We start from the raw sequence: 19,767 nt of genomic DNA on the forward strand, positions 1-19,767 counted from the left end.
GTATTTGTGCATGCCTCTCTCTCTTCAGAGGTGTGTGTAGTGTTAATGGATGAGACTGTGCTGTCTAGGCAGGATTGTGTGTGAATCCTTCAACGTGATGTGGTATGCATTGTATGCGATCCCGAGATTGTGATGCCATCATTATTGCACAGGACTTTTAGTGCACCGTAGCTTGAGCACTGCAGATGGCTGTTGCTGTACGACTTATTGTACTCGAGGTGCTCAGACCTAAACAGCGTGTTTGAAAGCACCTCTTTTCAGGGAACCCAGCGTTTCGCCTTGTCGTGGTGGGTACTGTTGGATAGTGCACTCCCTGTTCTTTTCTGAGTCGTATGCATTGCTGCCTGATTTACCTTTGCCTCACATGCAGGTGAGTTTGAGAATGTAGAAGCAGAGTCTTGCCTCCACATTTTAATCACTTAAAGTCTTCTCCGGCTGTGCACAAGTATAGTGATCATTCAGGAAGCACGTACAATTCAGTACTTAATTATGGAATTACCCTGGCACAATATACACTTGAAGAGCAACGCCACCAGCTCCTCTGATGTTCATCTTGTACACAAGGAAGGCACACACGTGTCCATTCTATATTTCGCCACCATACCAAGGGAATGGTAAATATGATGTCTCAAGTACAACAAAATAAGCACAAACATATTAGTATGTCAGAAAAAGGAAATGAAAGGGAAAAAAATATCTATCTATACGATGTAACGAGACTAGGAAAAAATACTTTAAGGATATATTATGAATCCAAGAAATATTGCATATAACATGAAAATTACACAATGGGCAAATTGAAAAAACGTAATCAATTACAAACATAATCTCTAAATCTTTTGGGGTTTTTCACCAACCTTCCAAATCTCCCAAACCTCGAACCCCGCTGTCCATGTTGTTCTTCCCTCTTGGATCTCTCACCAGGACATTATTGCCACCTCTAGTGTCTTCTCGTAGCAATCAATCATAGCTCTATCTATTACTCAGTTAATCAACGTCAATTTGCAGGATTTTCTCCTTCCCTTTGAAAATAGAAATGCTGTTTAGATGTCACTCTTTACCATCGCTGAAAAGTACACAATTGCAAATTCTTATATTTACCTTTAAAGGTGAAGAGAACGATCTCTCCCCTTTGGATACCAGCTTTTTTAACCTTCACAAAATCGCCAGTGTCAATCTCAGCATGCTTGCAATTCTGCTTAAGATCATAATGCCTTTTATAAGCCAATTGAGCCTGCAGTAGTTTTTCCTTAACGGTATGTGACCAATTAACTCTCCTTAATTTAGATGCCCACTCCACCTGTCCGTTGAAACAGTTGTTCTCCTCTTATGACTTCAAAAGGACTTTGTCCAGTGGAATCACAAGATGTTATTATGTACCCCCATAAAATGCGTAATACCTCCTTCGTCTAAATTACCCTGCATTGTTGGCTAACTGTATAGTCCCTTTATTACTCTTTTGAACCATTCAACCACACAATTCCCTGCAGGGTGGTACACAGAAGTTGTTTTAAGTAAAATCCTTTTTATGAATGCCTTGAAAACTTCAGAAATTGATTGTGTCCCATTATCACTCATCGTAACTTTAGGTAAACACTTCTTCAAGAAGACCTTGTCTAGAAATGTTCCCACCGAGTCTGAATCGGAACAAAGCACAATTTAAAATTTAAGACCACTCTGAAGAATGATTAGTAACCACTGCAATATCATTTGGTTCACCATTGTTAAAATCAGGACCAGTTAATACTATGTCAATCCTTTCCCATGGCATGTCAGGACTGCGGGTAGGCCATAAGGGTGAATTTATTTTTAGTTTTGTCCACATGGTTGCAACTCGCACATTCCCCCGCTTTCCTTTCCACAGCTAAATCCAACCCAGGCCGCCAATGCAAGCTTTTTGTTCTGCTTTTGGTGTTTACAATGCCTAATTCCCCTTCATGGCATTAATCAGTCTTCAAAACTTTCTGGTGGAATCACTCTGCCATTTCTCATAATCTACAATTTCTTTATGGAACGCTCATGACTTGGTTCCTGATATTTTAAAATCTTATTAGACATATTTTTCCTTTGTCAATCTTCCATTCTCATTTCACGCACCATTTGCAACAGTTGTCTATAAAACCATCAGCCTTTTCACATATGTCAGCCACAGAACATATCTCCATTTATGTCTCTGGTGCATTTTTTAGGGGCAAACGAAAGTGGCTAAGAAAATCTGAAGTCCGGTTCCTTACCCAGGCATTTATTTCAACTTATCTCTTTACACAAATCCTTGGTCATAGGAACATTTGTAAGAGGTTCCCAAATGTTTTGCCTGTAATGTTCAAGCCCTAAAACATGCAAGAGGTTCCCGCCCAATGACAGAATGCTTTTTTTCTGTAAGTATTAGTGAACCAGAAGCAAATGCAACAACGCATTCATTGCTGGCATTATTAGTGTCAACACTACCCCAATGCCCTTAACACACACATCAATAGTTATAACAGCCTTTACACTAGGATCAAAACCTTGTAATGGGGATGCACTCACTACAAATATAAGCTTTCATCTCTTGAAATGCATTTTGATAATCCTTTAACCATTGAGTTGTTTTTGCTCTTTAAAAGTTGCCTTATGGTGTAAGTTTTGCTTTAGAACATATTTATGAATTTAGAATAAAACTCCGAGAGCCCCAGGAAGGCCCTCGCATCGCCTTTACTTTCAGTGGAAAGTGAATCTTTTATTACCTCCACCAGCCTTGCTTTTGATCTAAATCTTCCCCTCTTACTCATGGTCTAATTATGTAACTTTCTTCTTTGCAAAGCTTCACTTACTATATTCAGCAGTAAGCCTTTTTTATCTTAAAATTCCCAACACACTTGGCAGTTTGGAGTCATGTTCTTCCTTCGTCTTTTCTATCACCAGAATATCATCTGAAATTACATTTTTAACTCCCCGGAACAATTTGTACATTAACCTCTGGAACATTGCTGCAACAGAAGTGACAACTAATGATGCTGTAATGAATTAGAAACACCCAAACGGGGTGATAGCCTATAAGTATTCTACTTTCAGGGTGTAGTAGAACCTGGTGGTATGCTGCAGTCATTAATGGAGGTAATCCATTCTATACCTTTAGTCAAAGGTTAACAATGAATTCATTTTTGGTAGGGGAAACTGATCCACCAGGATATTCTTGTTTAGTTCCAATAAAACCGCACACAACTTGAGTTCACACATCAGGTTATGACTAGAGGGCGGACATAACCAGAGGTTTGTACCGGTTCTAGGATACCAGCAGATAGTAAATTGTCTAATTCCTGATGGACCTCATCTCCAATACTGATGGGAAGATTGCTTGTTTTGTTAATTCAATGTGCTGCACTATTTTGTGCTAGAAATATCTACTATGGTCCAGAAAAAAAAACCTCTGGATAGGCTTTTAAAATCGGTTTAGTTTGAAGTAAGCTTGTTTTGTTGATTCAATGTGCAGCACTATTTTGTGCTAGAAATGTCTACTATGGTCCAGAAAAAAAACCTCTGGATAGGTTTTTAAAATCGGTTTAGTTTGAAGTACTAATACAGGTTCAGGACTGTAAGGGTCTAAAATTATGTCTAAATCCCCTAGATCCCTCCACCTTAATACATACTGACAGCCCTTTAAAAAAAATATGTAGTTTACAATCAGCATGCCTATTTTAAAATTTGAACAGCAATTTCAATAACTTTTCCAGTGAAGCTTTTAGCTAAAATGTCTGGTGGCTGTAAATACTCTCGTAATGTTGCTTTGAATTTGTCAAGCCAAACATCCTTGTTGAAAATCGTATAAGGGGAGTAAGAGCCAGTGACAATCATAATTTACACACCCCTAATGATATTTCAAATTTTTATTATTATTAATCCATATGTCTAATCTGTAAAAGTGCTGTCTTCTGCAATAGGCTTATATCTCAAGGAAAATGAGTATGGAATGGAACCATTTCACTTTCACAGACCAAGTAGTGCACCAACTAGTAAAGATACACTCTACCATTCTCTGAGCACAGTGAGTGGCTCTTATGGCAGGGTATGTGGTATGGGCATTGAGAGCTAGATACATGTATGCTTTAAAGCTGCAGCTAGCTTTTTAAGAGCAGGCCATGGATACACAAACCCCTAGTACTTTGCTTGGACTCGGAGGGTGTTTTTTTTTATAAGTATGCTGACTGAATTCTCAGGGCAGTGTTTTGATGCCTGTGCTATGAGTGTGCTTGTCCGTGAATGGTGATTAGATTCTTAAGACAGCTTGTGGCTCGGAGGGCAGGTTTGGGTAGGGTATGGAAACATGAACTCTGAGGACAGTTCTTTGGCTGTAATTACAGCAAGCTAGTTCTGAAGACAGTGCAGGACTTTGAGGGCAGGGTGCCTGATCTGTACGGGCCTCTTGGGCTAGAAGAACAGTGAATGTGGACTGAAGGCAGAGTGTTGGCATGGAGGGCAAGCCTTTCCCTGTGAGTGGTGCTTGTAATCTCTTAACCCTAGTGATGTTCTCTGAGGGCAAAGGATAGCCCAGAAGACAGTTCCTTGAGGATGTAACACAGAATTATATTCTGGGTTGTGACCCCTGAAGGCTTGAGATAGGAAATTTTCCCAGAGTGCAACACCTTGGATCTGATTAAGTGTGTGTGCACTTAGGGCATTGCAAGGGCTCAAATATTTATCAACCCATCCAACTTGTACAACTGAATCGTACGCCGCATGGTTTCCATATTAACGGACTCACAGGGTCTGTTAAGAGTGTGTGTGTGTCTGTGTGTGTGTGTGTGTGCTCGTGTGTGTGTGTGCTCGTGTGTGTGTGCTCGTGTGTGTGTGTGCTCGTGTGTGTGTGTTCGTGTGTGTGTTCGTGTGTGTGTTCGTGTGTGTGTTCGTGTGTGTGTTCGTGTGTGTGTGTGTGTTCGTGTGTGCTCGTGTTTGTGTGTGTGTGTGTTCTGAGTGCATGTTGACAGCCTCTGGAAAGTTGACATGTCGGGAGCCTGGGTTGGAAATGTTTGTGTCTGCAATTGGCAAAGAAGCCTGTACCACTAGGTCCATGGTCTTCTCAACAACATGGTGTAGGAAAGTGAAATATGTGGTGATGCTGGCTGGTTAGGTTTCACCATGCAATACTCTCACAATACCGCAAAGATGGTCCTTGGATTCACAAAAATGAATCCTTAGCTCAGCCCAGCTAAAGTGGCAAAGAGCAGTCATGCTTTACTAGAGGATAATGTGTTCAGCATTTGAGAATACCAACATGGACAATAAGTAATTGACAGGACTCAACAGAAATCGATACCAATTTATAAAGATAAAGCAGATTTTTATGTAATTTTAGACATCAAAACTAAGTAAATCAGATAAGAAAAATCGGAGTTATAGATTTTTGATGCAATATTAAATCTGTGCAAAAGAGTACTGCAAAACCTTCTTGCGGTCAGTGGGAAGAAACACTAGTGACGATCGATCACTTGCAGGTCCAGTTGCGTGGAACCCAAGGAGGGTAAAGATTATGCGGGTCCCGGGACCAAGCCACTACATTGAGTTCAATTTTCCCATGCTCGTGAATCCCAGGTGCAGACTTGTCATGGCTGTCCTTGGTGCTGAAGCGGGGGCCACGGGAGAGCTGGTTTTACCGCTTACATGGTGCTGGTGGGGAATCTGGTGCAAAAAGTCAACAACGAAGCCACTGCTGAAGTTGGATGAAGGTTTTGCCATCCCTCAAAGTGCAGCATCAAGTAAATGGTGTAGTTGCTGGCTGACGACCAACAAGCCTTGGCAGTGGTACGGTCAACAAAGTTATTTTGACTTCTGGAGGTCGAGGGGGAAACAGTATCAGCCTTAAACTTCGTGGAGGTCAGGACTACTCTTCTTGTGTCCTTCGTTGCAAATCAGATCTGAACCAAGGTTCTGGTGTCAGGGGTAGCCTGTAAATCCTAGATTCAGGGGCTTTGGAGGTGTGGTTGCAAGTGGCCATTGGGCTACTAGCCCCAGCTGCTAATCTGCCCCTGAAGTGGCCACATCCGGCGGTGTAGGTCAACTTTTCTACGTAGAACCCTCTATTCTACCGCTTATAAAAATGACGGGGAACCTCTTAAGCTGGGGGGGGGGCTGGCCTTTTGGGGTGTACACCTCCTGAATGCCTAATTTCACCACCTGCCTGGATGCAAATGTGCCTGGCGGCCAGGGCGAAGGCCTCCTTTTGTAGGCAGCTTAGTTACATAACACTGGCAGTGCAGCATTTGAAGCTCACTGACTTGATGTGTCACTTCACCTGCCATCCTGTCAAGGTGTGACCTGGTTCCCGCCCAGGTCATTCTTTCTGATTCCTGAGAGAGTTCGCACCTCTTGGAAGGGGGTCAGATTCCTGCCTTGGTAGTAGCAGCTGCAGGCTGGCAGCCAGAGCACAGAATTATTGGGGCAACCATGTGGGCAACCTCTAAGGTAGCCCCCTGGGTGCCCGCCACATCATCCCGACATGAGATTTGTGTCCGGGGTAAAGAGGCACATTGTTTGATACCAAACATGACCTAATTCGGCGCTACTGAAATGGAGCTGCCAACCTCAGGTCTCCCCAGGTGCCAACCCATGTGATATTATGGACCACCTATCACTTATTAGTTGCCTTTAATGGTAAAGGCTGCTATTGGGACATATGAGCTTGCACTGACTTTTCCACACCTTTAATATAATGTACCCTGCCTTCTGCGCACAGAAGACCTTCCTTATGGGTGGCTATCATATATTATAAGTAGTGCAATTACTTTGCCACACATGATGAGGACACTAGTCGAGTTCGAGCAGTTTGCACTGCTCCTGCAGTCTGCAAAGGCAGCCTGCTTTCAGTAGTTTACTCGGGTCACTCAGGGTGGCACAACCACTGCTTCAGGCCCTGGTGACTCCTTTAGCACCCATGTCCCGGACATATACTAGGGACTTAAAAGGAGGTTACATTCCTTGCCAATTGAGGTTACAAATTCACACACCAATTTTAGGGAGAGAGCACTGGCACTGGGCCTGGCTAGCAGGCTCCAGTGTACTTTCAGAGGCATACCCATCAGCATTGGAGTAAAATGTGGGGGTGACCACCCAAAAACGGCACTTTCCTACACATGAACTCTTCACATGCCTGCTCATGAGTGGCGGACGTTTCAAAGATACGTTGGGCTGGTTAAGTATTATCAGGGGAAGGGGTGTCTGAAGATCCAGACCTTTGCACACATAAAGTGGAATCGGGGCTCTTTGACATGTTAGGCTCCTTTCAGAACCATGAACTGTAGATGGTGAGAGACTTCATGGCTCCACAGCGCTGGGGGCTTTTTGCAAGACCCTGGTTTTATCAGGCATGCTCAGCTCTAGGTTCTCCGTTTGAGGTGCCTGAAAACATAAGCCTTTTTGTGTTCTGGTTTGCTTACTCGCTGTTGCACAGCACTAGATCTATCTGATGCTTTGGGAGCCATGATCCAATTGTGACAGACAGAAGGTTTGAGCCGAGCATTAGAGGGTGCATGAAATGGTTTGCATTTGTGTGAGAGGTGATGAATGGTGGCCATGGCTCAGAGGAAGAGGTGCTGAAAATAGGGTACTGGCTTCCATGGTACTGATGTGAGAATTCTTGGTCCCTCTGGGTATTGGGCACATTCACAGAGGTTCAGTAATCGTTCTGGAGAGGCCTTTGTTTCATGTATCGGAACCAGATGTAGTCCCATCAGATGTGAGCTAAGCATTGCCCACACATTGGCCTGAAATCTCACCCCTGTAAGATGGCACAGTGTGTACTACAATGGTTTAGGCACACATATTATTTAATGATTTCTATCTCCCAAGCATGGTTTAATATTAGAAATGCCGTTTTGGATGCTGAAGAATTCCTTAAAGCATTTGTAATGATGCCCACTTCTCTCCTCTCCAGGTTGCAATAAAGATCATTGACAAGACACAGCTTGACGAAGAGAACCTAAAGAAGATCTTCCGGGAAGTTCAGATCATGAAGACTCTATGCCACCCACATATTATACGTTTGCACCAGGTCAGCTCTCCAGTCTTTCTCTCTCTTACACCTCCTGATCATCCTCACTCACAATACCTTGGATCTCAAAGGGTTTGTGACTCTCCATTCTTGCAGGATATGTCATCTCTAGTATCAGGCTGAAAAGAGTATACTTGTAATTTGCACCTCTTTTTGAAAAAGCTGAACTTGTTTTTAGGATTACTTTTGAAGTGACTCTGGTTATAAGCATTGTTGCATTTTGTCCCATCAATTTGGAGAAACATGATTATTGTGAGGGAAACGAAGTGAAGATTGAGGAGGAATTGAACATTGTAGGCGAGATAGGAGGACATGAAAGGCTAGGGCAGGCAAGGAGAAGGGAGTGAACATTTGGAAATGGTTGGTGTTGGGGGCATGCAGTGAACTTTTGGTAGAGGGCTGTGGAAGTTTGGAGTAGTGTGGCAGAAGGTTGGTGAACAGTGCGGGAGATCTGGGGAAAGATTGCCGGGTCGGAAGGGTAACTGCTTCTGGCGATCTCTGAGCTTCAGGCAGTGCTTCTCCTAGGTTAGACCAAACATAGTGATAATGGTTTCCTGCATTGGGGCATACTTCATTTGGTCATCTTATTCTAGGGCCATTTAGATATCCCTCTCCGTAACAGGCACATTCTTCCACAGACTGCCTTTCTCCTCCCCTCCAATTCTAGTCCTCCTCTTGGACTCTGTCTATATGCAGGGCCAGCTCAAATGCTGCAAACCACTTATTTATGACCCCCCCCCCACCACAATTAGGCATCTGGTCTTAGGCAATGTGGACTCTTTCATAGGCACTTCACTGTCGCTGCCACTGTCTTCACTGGACTCAGAAGCCCTATTCACTCTCCGGTCCAGCTCTCGCTGGCTTCTCTCATAGGCCTACCAAAGGGGGATGATGGACGGAGCGTTTGAGCAAATCAAACACTCACCCCCAGTCAATTGAGGTGGGTTTAATCCATCATCATTCTTTAGCTCACCCCACCACCCCAGTTCAGACATGGCCATATGCAAATCAGTCTGACCCTGTGCCTCATGGGAACAGTCCAGCCCGAACTGCCAAGACATGTCTTCCCTGGACCGGAAACAAGCATCCTGGGACCGGTTTCGGGTTCATAACTCTCATCAGCCTGGCTATCTTGAATCTAGTGGCAGAGTGATTAAGGGACCCACATCTGGGCATACCCTGCCAACTTAGGGCGAACAAAGCGATACCAAAGGGGGATGATGGACGGAGCGTTGGAGCAAATCAAACACTCACCCCCAGTCAACTGATCTGGGTTTAATCATCATAATTCTTTAGCTCACTCCACCACCCCAGTTCAGACCTATGCAAATCAGTTTGACCCTGTGACTCATGAGAACAGTCCAGCCCGAACTGCCAAGCCATGTTTTCCCTGGACCGGAAACAAGCATCCTGGGACCGGTTTTGAGTTCATAACCCTCATCAGCCTGGCTATCTTGAACCCAGTGGCAGAGTGAGCAAAGGACCTACGTCTGGTCATACCCTGCCAACTTAGGGTGAACAAAGCGATACCAAAGGGGATGATGGACGGAGCGTTTGTGCAAATCAAACACTCACCCCCAGTCAACTGATCTGGGTTTAATCCATCATCATTCTTAAGCTCACTCCACCACCCCAATTCAGACATGGCCAGGGTCAAGGCTGATTTGCATATGGCCATGTCTGAACTGGGGTGGTGTGGTGAGCAAAAAAAACGATGGATTCAGGCCCAGATCTCTGTACTGGGGTGAATGTATGACATTGTTTTGCATTCTGTTCATCAACTGTTGTTTTTGCATTTGTCACCCCGAGTGGGATGGGTATGCTCAGACGTGAGTCCCGTGCTCTCCACACCACTGGAGTCAAGCTATCCTGGCTGAAGACGGCTGATAGCCAGAAACCGGTCCTAGGATGCTTGATTCCGGTCCAGGGAAGACATTGCTTGGCAGTTCGGGGTGGACTGTTCCACTGAGGCACAGGGTCAAGGCTGATTTGCATATGGTCATGTCTGAAGTGGGTTGGTGTGGTGAGCAAAAAAACGATCGATTTAGGCCCAGATCTCTGTACTGGGGTGAATGTATGACATTGTTCTGCATTCTGTCCATCAACTGTTGTTTTTGCAATTCTCTCATAGGCCAGCAGGGCCTTCATTTCCTCCAATGCCAGAGCTAATGTCTTCTCTCCTCCAGTGCCTTCTATGCTGCTGTATTTCTCTCCTCAGCATCTAGCTTTCTCTCCTCGAGGGGAAGTGTAGCCAGTTGCATGTTCAAGGCCCTCTAAACCTGCCTGTCCTCCAGCTCTGATAGGGCCAAACTGGGGGAAAGACACACTGCTGTCTGCCTTGAGAAGGCAAGTAATGCTGCTACTTTGGAAACACTTTCGTCCGCATGGGGGCCTCCCGAATGTCTTCCTCATTTCCCACCTCAACAGCATCCTCATTCTCCCCTCTGATGTGTGCTGTAGCTGACAGACTTTGAGGCCAATGCGATAATCCTCCTTCTTGGACTACTTGTTCAGCTTCAGTCCCTTTTCTTGCACATGCTTCTCAGCTATGCCAAGCTAGGGCTCTTCGTGTTCGCATGTTTCCAAAAACGCAAGGTGTAAAAGTTGAGCGGAAGAATAATTTTAAGAAAAAATCAAAAAGAGAAGAGGTTGGATACACTCACCAGGTTCGTCCTGCCCAATGATTTTACCTTCTCACCTAGTCATTTATTTCACAATCCACCATGGAAGTACACTTCTAAAGCCGCCACCCCCCGAACCTCAAGGGAGGCACCTAGAGACTCACATGGTGTCAGGCAGAGGACAACAGCAGATTTCAGTCTAGATCCAGTTGCCACTGACCAGCTCATCAGTTGCAGGAAAGGCCTCTTGTAGCTTGTTGCATTCCTGTAGATTGAACAAGAGTTCAGCCTTATGATCCTGGGAGTCCACTTCTTTGTCCAGCGTGCAAGAGCTAGCAAGTCTAGTCCTTCAGAGCTCTTGTCAGTTCACAGCCGGCAGATCCAGTCCTCTTATGAACTTCCTAAGGTCCAGGAGTGTTCTGAAGTGGGTGGCTGGAAATGCCACATGTATGACTGGCATGAGGTTGCAGGTGGGAATGACTCCTGGGCTCACCCTAACCAATGGGGTAAAATTCCTAGGGCCAACCCTACCTATTTTGGGCGTTTTCAAGATGGTGAAAGTCTTCGGGCATGCTAAATTTGGGTTCTGAGGACTGGGAGTGTGTGTGGTGAGCGTACTATGGTAATCCTAGTATTGTTCCACATCTAACACTAAAATCTTGTTTGAGGCAGCCATTGTACCCACAATAAACCCAGAGACAGAAGGCTGGTGGGCAAAGAAAGTCCTTAAGCAAACAGACCGTGGATACGCAAGCATTGTCTTGTCATCCTGTTCCAGTCCTTTCAAGTGCTCCCCACTGTTATATGTAAATCCCAGAGACACAAGCCAGATCTGGTGGCTTATTGGACTAATGCGTCCACTGTAGGGGCCTGTGTTCGACCTCATGGTCACAGGAACTAATCCTAGTGGGTCTACTCAGCCTTAAATTCTTCTGAGGTCGATAAAATGAGCACCATTGAATTGGGTAGTTCACGGCCATGATACCCTTCTGGGTGAATGTGCGCTTTACACATTCATATGTTATGTTACAAGTCTGATTGGATAAAGCAGAGTTAAAGTGATAAAGCAGGGTCCTTCAGCAACCAGACAGTAAGATACATAAACATTATTTTGGCTTCTTGTTCTCTGCCTTTCATGTGTTCCCCTAAGTGTTATATGTAAACTCAGTAAACTCAAGCGTTGACACTCAAGTAGGATTTGACACTGTAATATCAAAACGGATGCTCACAGCCCCCACCAAACTTATTCTTGTTGGTTCAGAACCTAAGTCAGTTAGGCCAGGAAAATGAAAGGCTAGTTCAGCTTGGTGATAAGTGCACAGTGTACACCACGTGGAATTGCGAGGCCGCTGATGATCTACGAGCTAAAGAAGCAGGCTCCAGAAGCCTCATCAGGGACAAGTGCTGTATCATTGTGAACCCATAGGGTAAGGAGAGTGTTGGACCTGGGGTTACCAGACCACATAGGGTAGCCTGACACAGAGTAGGAAGGTCCTCCCAAAGGCAAAAGTGTTAAGCTTGCGACACACCCTCACAGAAACCCAGCGCCCATCCACTCAAAAATGACACTACACCAATTTAGAAAAAATACGGTTCACTTTTATAAAAGTTCTCTTGAGCTTTCTTATTCCATCAGACGGTTTGAAGCCATTCACATCAAATACCTCTCCCACAGTTAATTCAACAATACATCGTTCCTTAAACTCAAAGGGGTCAACAAGTGCATTATGTACTTTATATTGAAAGCAATTTCCTGATTGATCTGATATGGCACCCTAGGAAGAAAGAATCTTTCACCTTCATAGGAACAGGGAGATAACCCCAAGCATTCAGATAGAAGTTCACTTACTACAACCTGCTTAGTTAAATTGAATTAGGCGATTGTCAAGGAAATGCCAGAGTTATTTTTCCCCTTCCCCCTCTGTAAGGAAAAGAATAGGCAACAATCTCAGACAGTATCAGAATTATCAAGGTTCAGTTGTCTCGTTGTGCACTGGCACCCTACTTTACTTTACTGTTCAACATCAGTTCGAAATCAGGTGGTTTCCCAGTCTGTTTGTTTGACTTGCCAGATCGGCTTCTCCGGCCAGCACGACAGGGTTACCAGTATTCAAATGGGACGGGGGTCTCCCTTCCAGGACCTTTCGCCTATGATCCCAGGACCCTCAACAGCCCCCAGATCCCTCCTTACTTGTGACCGATAATGTTTAGATTCGTTTCAGCCGTCCCCTTGGCCGTTGCAGAAGACCGGAGCACTTCGCCAGTCTCTCTCTCCCCAGCGACGCCTCCCTCGCAGGCCAGGCCGAACTTCAACAGAGCCGGCACCGAGGGCTGGTCACACTGGGTTAGTGGTCCTGCCGGATTCACTTCAGCCTAACTCTACATCGGGCGCTTCCGTCGACTCCTCGGCAAGCCGCGTCACTGGGCAGGCGCGGGAGATCAGCGGCTCTAGACTGATGCCGCCCCCCTTCTCCTCAGACAGCCAGCGGCCCTCCTCCGGACCTGCGCAGAATCGCGCCTCCACAGCTTCACTCCTTGGCAAGCCGCGTCACTGGGCAGGCGCGGGAGATTAGCGGCTCTAGACTTAGGCCACCCCCCCTTCTCCTCATACAGCCAGTGGCCCTCCTCCAGACCTGCGCAGAATCACGCCTCCACAGCTAGGAACCACCAATGTCCCTGGTCACTCCACCAAAGCTGGGGCCGCGAGACAGGCGGCCCACACCACGATGGCCACACCACTTTCCACCACGTTTTCCAAGTGTGGAAGACGATTACCCAGCAGCGCTCCTAAGCACAGGTGAGGGGAGGACAGACGGGGCAAGCACAGGCGGTATATGGGTACGAGGGGGGGGTGATTAGTTCCCTCAGTCCTTTCTCTACCCTTGCGGAGCTTCTTAAGGTTCTAGTCAGTCCTCATACACTGAACAGCAGGACTGAACTTCCACTCAGCTCAACTCCCCTAAAGTCTCTCAAGTCCACCCAGGCTAGGGGTTAATCCTTCTTGGCTCGTGAGGACCTTCTGTCCAGGGACATCAGGAGCGCCATCTAAGCAGGGCCAGATCTGCAGGAAGGGGGAGCGGTGACAGCAGTAAGGAGGCTACCCTTAAAAAGAAGTCAACCCTCCGAGTGTCCTACCCCCCTGGCGCCACAGCCTGTACTCCAACTGGCTCTCTTGAAGACAAAATGGCCGCCCTCAAGTTGGCCTTTTATACCCCTAGTCCCAAGTGTCCAGAACTGGCCAGAAGGTTCTAGATCCTACACATAAGTCTATGGGCCAGTCCCTGAGGTAATCAGTTGTGGCAGTTACCAGCCACCATTTTGTGTGACTAAATTTTCATCTTTAGAAGGGACACCTAGGCCTCAATAAAATTATGGGGACAAGGTAGCACCCACCCCCTAGGACAACACTAAAAATTTCAGTGGACATAAAAAAATGAAAAGTACTAGGAGGCAAAAAGGGACAAAATAAATAAATAATAGGAGGGACCACCCAAAGGGCCTACAGGTCTAACACGCGCCCCCCCCCAGCTGAAAGTGGGGAGAGCTACCCAACCCCTAGGGAGTTCTCATCACTAAGGCGGAAATACCTAGAGAGACCGTCTGCATTGGCGTGGTCCACTCCAGGCCGATGTTCCACCCGGAAGTCCATTCCCTGTAGGGAGATAGACCATCTCAACAACTTGGGATTTTCTCCCTTCATTTGCATCAGCCAACGAAGGGGTCGGTAGTCGGTCTGAACCAGGTAGTGCGAGCCAAACCGGTATGGCCGCAACTTCTTCAGGGCCCATACCACCGCAAAGGCTTCCCGCTCAGTTGCACTCCACTTCTGTTCCCGGGGAAGCAGTTTCCTGGACAGGAAGACAACAGGTTTATCCAGACCCTCTCCATTGAGTTGCGATAACACTGCCCCAATGCCATGCTCTGATGCGTCCGTTTGGACAATGAATTCCTTGGAAAAATCAGGGGCACTTAGGACTGGAGCTGCACACATTGCCTGTTTCAAGGTGTCAAAGGCTTGTTGACAAGCCTCTGTGCAGACTACCCGTCGGGGTTGTTTCTTGGAAGTGAGTTCAGTTAGAGGTGCCACAATTGTGCCATACCCCTTCACAAAGCAACAGTAGTATCCTGTGAGGCCCAGGAAAGCTCGGACCTCGGTTTGGGTCTTGGGGGGTTCCCAGGCCATGATCGCTTTAATCTTCGCCTGGAGGGGCTGCACTGTTCCCCTGCCCACCAAGTGGCCTAGGTACACAACCGACCCCTGCCCGATCTGACATTTACTGGCCTTGATTGTCAAGCCAGCCTGTTTCAGGGCCTGGAGAACAGCTTGTAGGTGACACAAATGGTCCTCCCAACTGCTGCTGAAGACGGCAATGTCATCCAGATAAGCAGCGGAGAAGTCCTCCATTCCAGAGAGGACCTGGTTCACCAGCCGCTGAAAGGTGGCAGGGGCGTTCTTGAGCCCAAAGGGCATTACACAGAACTGGTAGTGGCCCTCAGGCGTGGAGGAGGCTGACCTTTCCTTTGCTCCATCTGTAAAGGAGATCTGCCAGTACCCTGAAGTGAGGTCAAAGGTACTCAAGTATTCGGCAGCTCCCAGCCGGTCAATAAGTTCATCCTCCCTAGGGATCCGATGAGCATCAGTTTTGGTCACTGAATTCAGTCCCCGGTAATCCACACAGAACCTTAGTTCTGCAGTGGTGCCCGGTGGGGCAGCTTTTGGTACCAGAACCACCGGACTGGACCAGGGGCTACTCGAAGGTTCAATTACTCCTAGCTCCAGCATTTTAGTGACTTCACTGTGGATGCTGGCCTTCACCTTATCTGACAGCCGGTAGGTCTTAGACTTCACTGGTGGGCTGTCTCCTGTGTCCACATCATGGGTACACAGGTGGGTCCTTCCCGGGATAAGGGAGAACAGCGAGGAGGACCTGGCGGCAGTCCTCCCGCTGTTCAGGAGTTAGGGATGGGGAGAGAATCACTCCCTCCACCGACCGATCCTTTTCCTGAGACGAAAATAGATCAGGGAGAGGTTCGCTTTCCTCTTCCTCTGCTCCATCAGTCACCATCATCAAGATGACCTCGGGCCTCTCATGGTGGGGTTTGAGGCGATTAGCATGGAGCACCCACAGGGGTTGCCGGGGGGTCTTCAGATCCACTAAGTAAGTGGCCTTACTCTTCTTCTCCATCACCTCAAAGGGGCCTGTCCAGCGATCCTGGAGGGCACTAAGCTCTCCAGGTTCCATCACCCACACTTTCTGGCCAGGCTCCAACTCCACAGGGTGAGCATTGTGGTCATACCACTCCTTCATCACTGCTTGGCTGGCTAGCAAGTTGTCTGAAGCTTGCTTCCACAACTTAGCCATTTGGCTCCGGAAGGCCAGCATGTAGCTCACCACATCCTGGGGAAGTTTCCTGGGAGTCTTTTCCCATCCGTCTTTCACCATGCTGAGAGGTCCACGCACAGGGTGCCCATACAGAAGCTCGAAGGGGCTGAAGCCCACTCCTTTCTGTGGAACTTCCCTGTAGGAAAACAGACAGGGTAGGAGGACGTCCCGTTTCCTCCGCAGGCTCTCAGGCAGACTTCTGATCATGCCTTTCAAGGTTTTGTTGAACCTTTCCACTAGACCATTGGTCTGTGGATGGTAAGGAGTGGTGAACCGGTAGGTAACCCCACACTCTTTCCACATAGCCCGCATGTAAGCTGACATGAAGTTGGTCCCCCTGTCGGACACAACTTCCTTGGGGAAACCCACTCGGCTAAAGATCCCCATCAGGGCCCTCGCCACTGCAGGTGCAGTAATGATCCTCAGAGGAATTGCCTCTGGGTATCATGTGGCGTGATCCACCAGAACCAGGATGAACCTGTGACCAGCTGAAGTTGGTGGATCCAATGGCCCCACAATGTCGATGCCAACCCTTTCAAAGGGGGTGCTAACGACAGGAAGTGGTTCCAGGGGAGCTTTGAGCTTCACCCCTGTTTTCCCACTGGCTTGGCAAGACACACATGTCCGGCAGTAAGTGTCGGACGCCACCTTCATCTGAGGCCAATAAAAATGGGGGACAAGCCGGGCAAAGGTCTTGTCCTGACCTAAGTGTCCTGCCAAGGGTATCTCATGAGCCAGTTCTAAAAGAAAGGCTCGGTAACGGTGAGGGACAACCAAGGCCCATGACGAACCGTGCACTGGTGCCTTTGGCTCACTGTAGAGGAGACCATCCTCCCAGTAAATATGGTAGTTCCCCGTAACGTTACCTGCTGCCTGGGCTTCGGCCTGTCGCCTCAGTCCCTCAAGGGTAGGGCACTCCTTCTGGCCCTTACAAAACTCCTCCCTGGTAGGCCCTCCTTCCACATGCCACTCGGCAGGGGTAGGTAGGTTCTCCAGGGAGATAACATCCCCCACCGTGGACTCCTGGTCCACCACCACAGGTGGCCTATCCGTCTCACGGAGCGTGGATGGCGAGGCAGGCTTCTCCTGTCCCTGCATCTTTCCCTTTCTGGCAGCTGGCTGTGCCTTTGTTCCAGGCTCCCGCCCAAGCGAACTCCCCCTCCGGGTAGTCGCGGACCTTGTGCTAGCACAGGCCCAGTCGGGTGTACCCAGCATCTCAGAATGAGTCCGGTATTCCACCTCCTTCCAAGCATTGTGCTCCATATCATTCCCCAACAGACAATCAACTGGCACGGCAGGGCTTACGGCAACCCGAAGTAGACCTGCAACCCCCTCCCACTCAAATGGAACCTCGGCCACTGGGTAGTGGCCCATTCTGCCGTCAGCCATCGCGGCGGGGTGGAGTACATGTGGAATCACCTGCTCTGGAGACACCAGATGACTTCTTATGAATAGTCATACTGGCTCCTGTATCTCTCAGAGCCTCCCCTCTTTGGCCATTGATGGTGACCCATTGCCCATACTTAGTAGTATTTGAGGGCACCTGGATCTTAGGAACCATCTCCTGATCTCCCAGGGACACTAAGGTGACACCCGCCCACTCCCCCCCTTATCTAAGGGCAACTCCTCCCCGAGCACTACACTAGCTACTCCCGAGACTTTTCCTCCAGTGGGAGGGGGTGGTCTCTTTGCGCACTTAACATCACCTTTATAGTGTCCAACCCCACCACACTCATAACAGCTGAAAACCCTTGGCTGCTGTCTATGGTCAGGATGAGTGTTTCTTGGCGGGTTAGCCTTGGGAATGAATCCTGTTACTTTTCCCTGGAAATTGTTTTGGGGCCTCTTGAGAACTCCCTCTTTTTATCTCCCCCCTCTTTCTTCTGGGGAGCGCCCTGTCCGGTCCTTTGGGAATCCCCTCCAGTCCCCTTTGAGGACACCCGGGTACTAGCCCAGATGTCCGCCTCCTCAGCAAGCTTCCGGGGGCTGGTCAGCTTGCTGTCCACCAGGTGTTGTCGCAGCTCGGGAAAACATTTCTCGAGTAGGTGCTCCTTGAGGATATGATCATACAACCCCTCGTAGTCCCCCACCTCGCTGCCTTGCACCCAACCCTCTAGGGCCTTCTTTGCATAGTCTAGGAAATCCACCCAATTCTGTGTGGCTATTTTGTGACTACTCCTAAACTTCTGTCTGTATTTTTCTGGAGTCAGCCCAAATTCTTTTATCAGCGCCACTTTCATGGTGGGGTAGTGGTTCTGCTCTCCCTGCTCTAGGGCCAAAAGTGTATCCCTTCCTGCAGGAGGCATGTATTTATACAAGCCACCCCCCCCAGTGTCTTTCCAATATCCCATGGGCTCTTAAGGAGACCTCATAGGCAGCCAGCCACTTTGCAATGTCATCCCCTGCGCTATAGCTGGCGACTACGGTCTTGGGCAAATAGGGTCTGGGTTCTCTGGCTATCTCTTTGGATTCGCTGCCACCAACAGGAGTACTAGGAGTACCTATTTGTTGGGCCTTGAGGTCTAACTCTCTGAGACTCAACTCATGAGCCATCCTCTTTTCCTCCCTCTCCTTTTCCAACCTAGCTAGCTCCCACTTCAACTGTCTTTTCTCTCTCCGGTCAGCTAATTCGGCTTCGGTCAAGCTTCTTTCAGAGACACTGCTGCCCTCCCTTGAAAGTGTCATAGGACCTGTTAGTAGGTTCCCCACTTCAGGTTGGTACAGTCCATCCACTCCGATGACAGTGTCCCAATCCCCCTCTTCCTCCTCCTCCTTCCCATCTGGGTGAGCTGCCACCCACGCTCTCAAGCTGGTTTGGAGTTCCCCCTTTTTAGCACCACGCTTGAAAAACACTCCCATACTTTGGCAAAATTCCCGGAGTTGGGCCACAGTATAGGTCTCCAATTCTTCCAGATCAAATTCCATTTTGCCAATTAGGGTCAGGGACAGCCACTTGGAAGCAGTGAAGAAAGGGGGCAATTAAAAGCTACCTCCACCCACCACCAGGAGTAAATTTGGAAAAGCAAAAATTATTAATTAAGGAGTCCGCTAGGAGAAAACTCCAGGTGTAGGCATGTGGTGCACACTGAGTTACTGCCAAGTGGACGCAAGCACAAGTTCTAATCCCACCGCTGGACACCAATTATGTTGGACCTGGGGTTACCAGACCCCATAGGGTAGCCTGACACAGAGTAGGAAGGTCCTCCCAAAGGCAAAAGTGTTAAGCTTGCGTCACACCCTCACAGGAACCCAGCGCCCATCCACTCAAAAATGACACTACACCAATTTAGAAAAATACGGTTCACTTTTATAAAAGTTCTCTTGAGCTTTCTTATTCCATCAGACGGTTTGAAGCCATTCACATCAAATACCTCTCCCACAGTTAATTCAACAATACATCGTTCCTTAAACTCAAAGGGGTCAACAAGTGCATTATGTACTTTATATTGAAAGCAATTTCCTGATTGATCTGATATGGCACCCTAGGAAGAAAGAATCTTTCACCTTCATAGGAACAGGGAGATAACCCCAAGCATTCAGATAGAAGTTCACTTACTACAACCTGCTTAGTTAAATTGAATTAGGCGATTGTCAAGGAAATGCCAGTTATTTTTCCCCTTCCCCCTCTGTAAGGAAAAGAATAGGCAACCATCTCAGACAGTATCAGAATTATCAAGGTTCAGTTGTCTCGTTGTGCACTGGCACCCTACTTTACTTTACTGTTCAACATCAGTTCGAG

At 47.6% G+C, this 19,767-nt stretch overlaps 1 protein-coding gene across 3 annotated transcripts in view; it reads left to right on the forward strand.

The window, feature by feature from the left end:
- SIK3 (SIK family kinase 3) overlaps positions 1-19,767 on the forward strand; it is a 739,490-nt gene that overhangs the window by 225,746 nt on the left and 493,977 nt on the right. For all 3 annotated transcript variants that reach the window (XM_078681850.1, XM_078681849.1, XM_078681848.1), the window contains exon 2: positions 7,907-8,023. In XM_078681850.1, the coding sequence (XP_078537976.1) occupies positions 7,907-8,023 (117 nt within the window). The remainder of the gene's footprint in view (positions 1-7,906; positions 8,024-19,767) is intronic.

The sequence above is a fragment of the Lissotriton helveticus genome, chromosome 3_1, assembly GCF_964261635.1.
Source record: "Lissotriton helveticus chromosome 3_1, aLisHel1.1, whole genome shotgun sequence".
In the NCBI taxonomy this organism is placed as follows: Eukaryota; Metazoa; Chordata; class Amphibia; order Caudata; family Salamandridae; genus Lissotriton; species Lissotriton helveticus.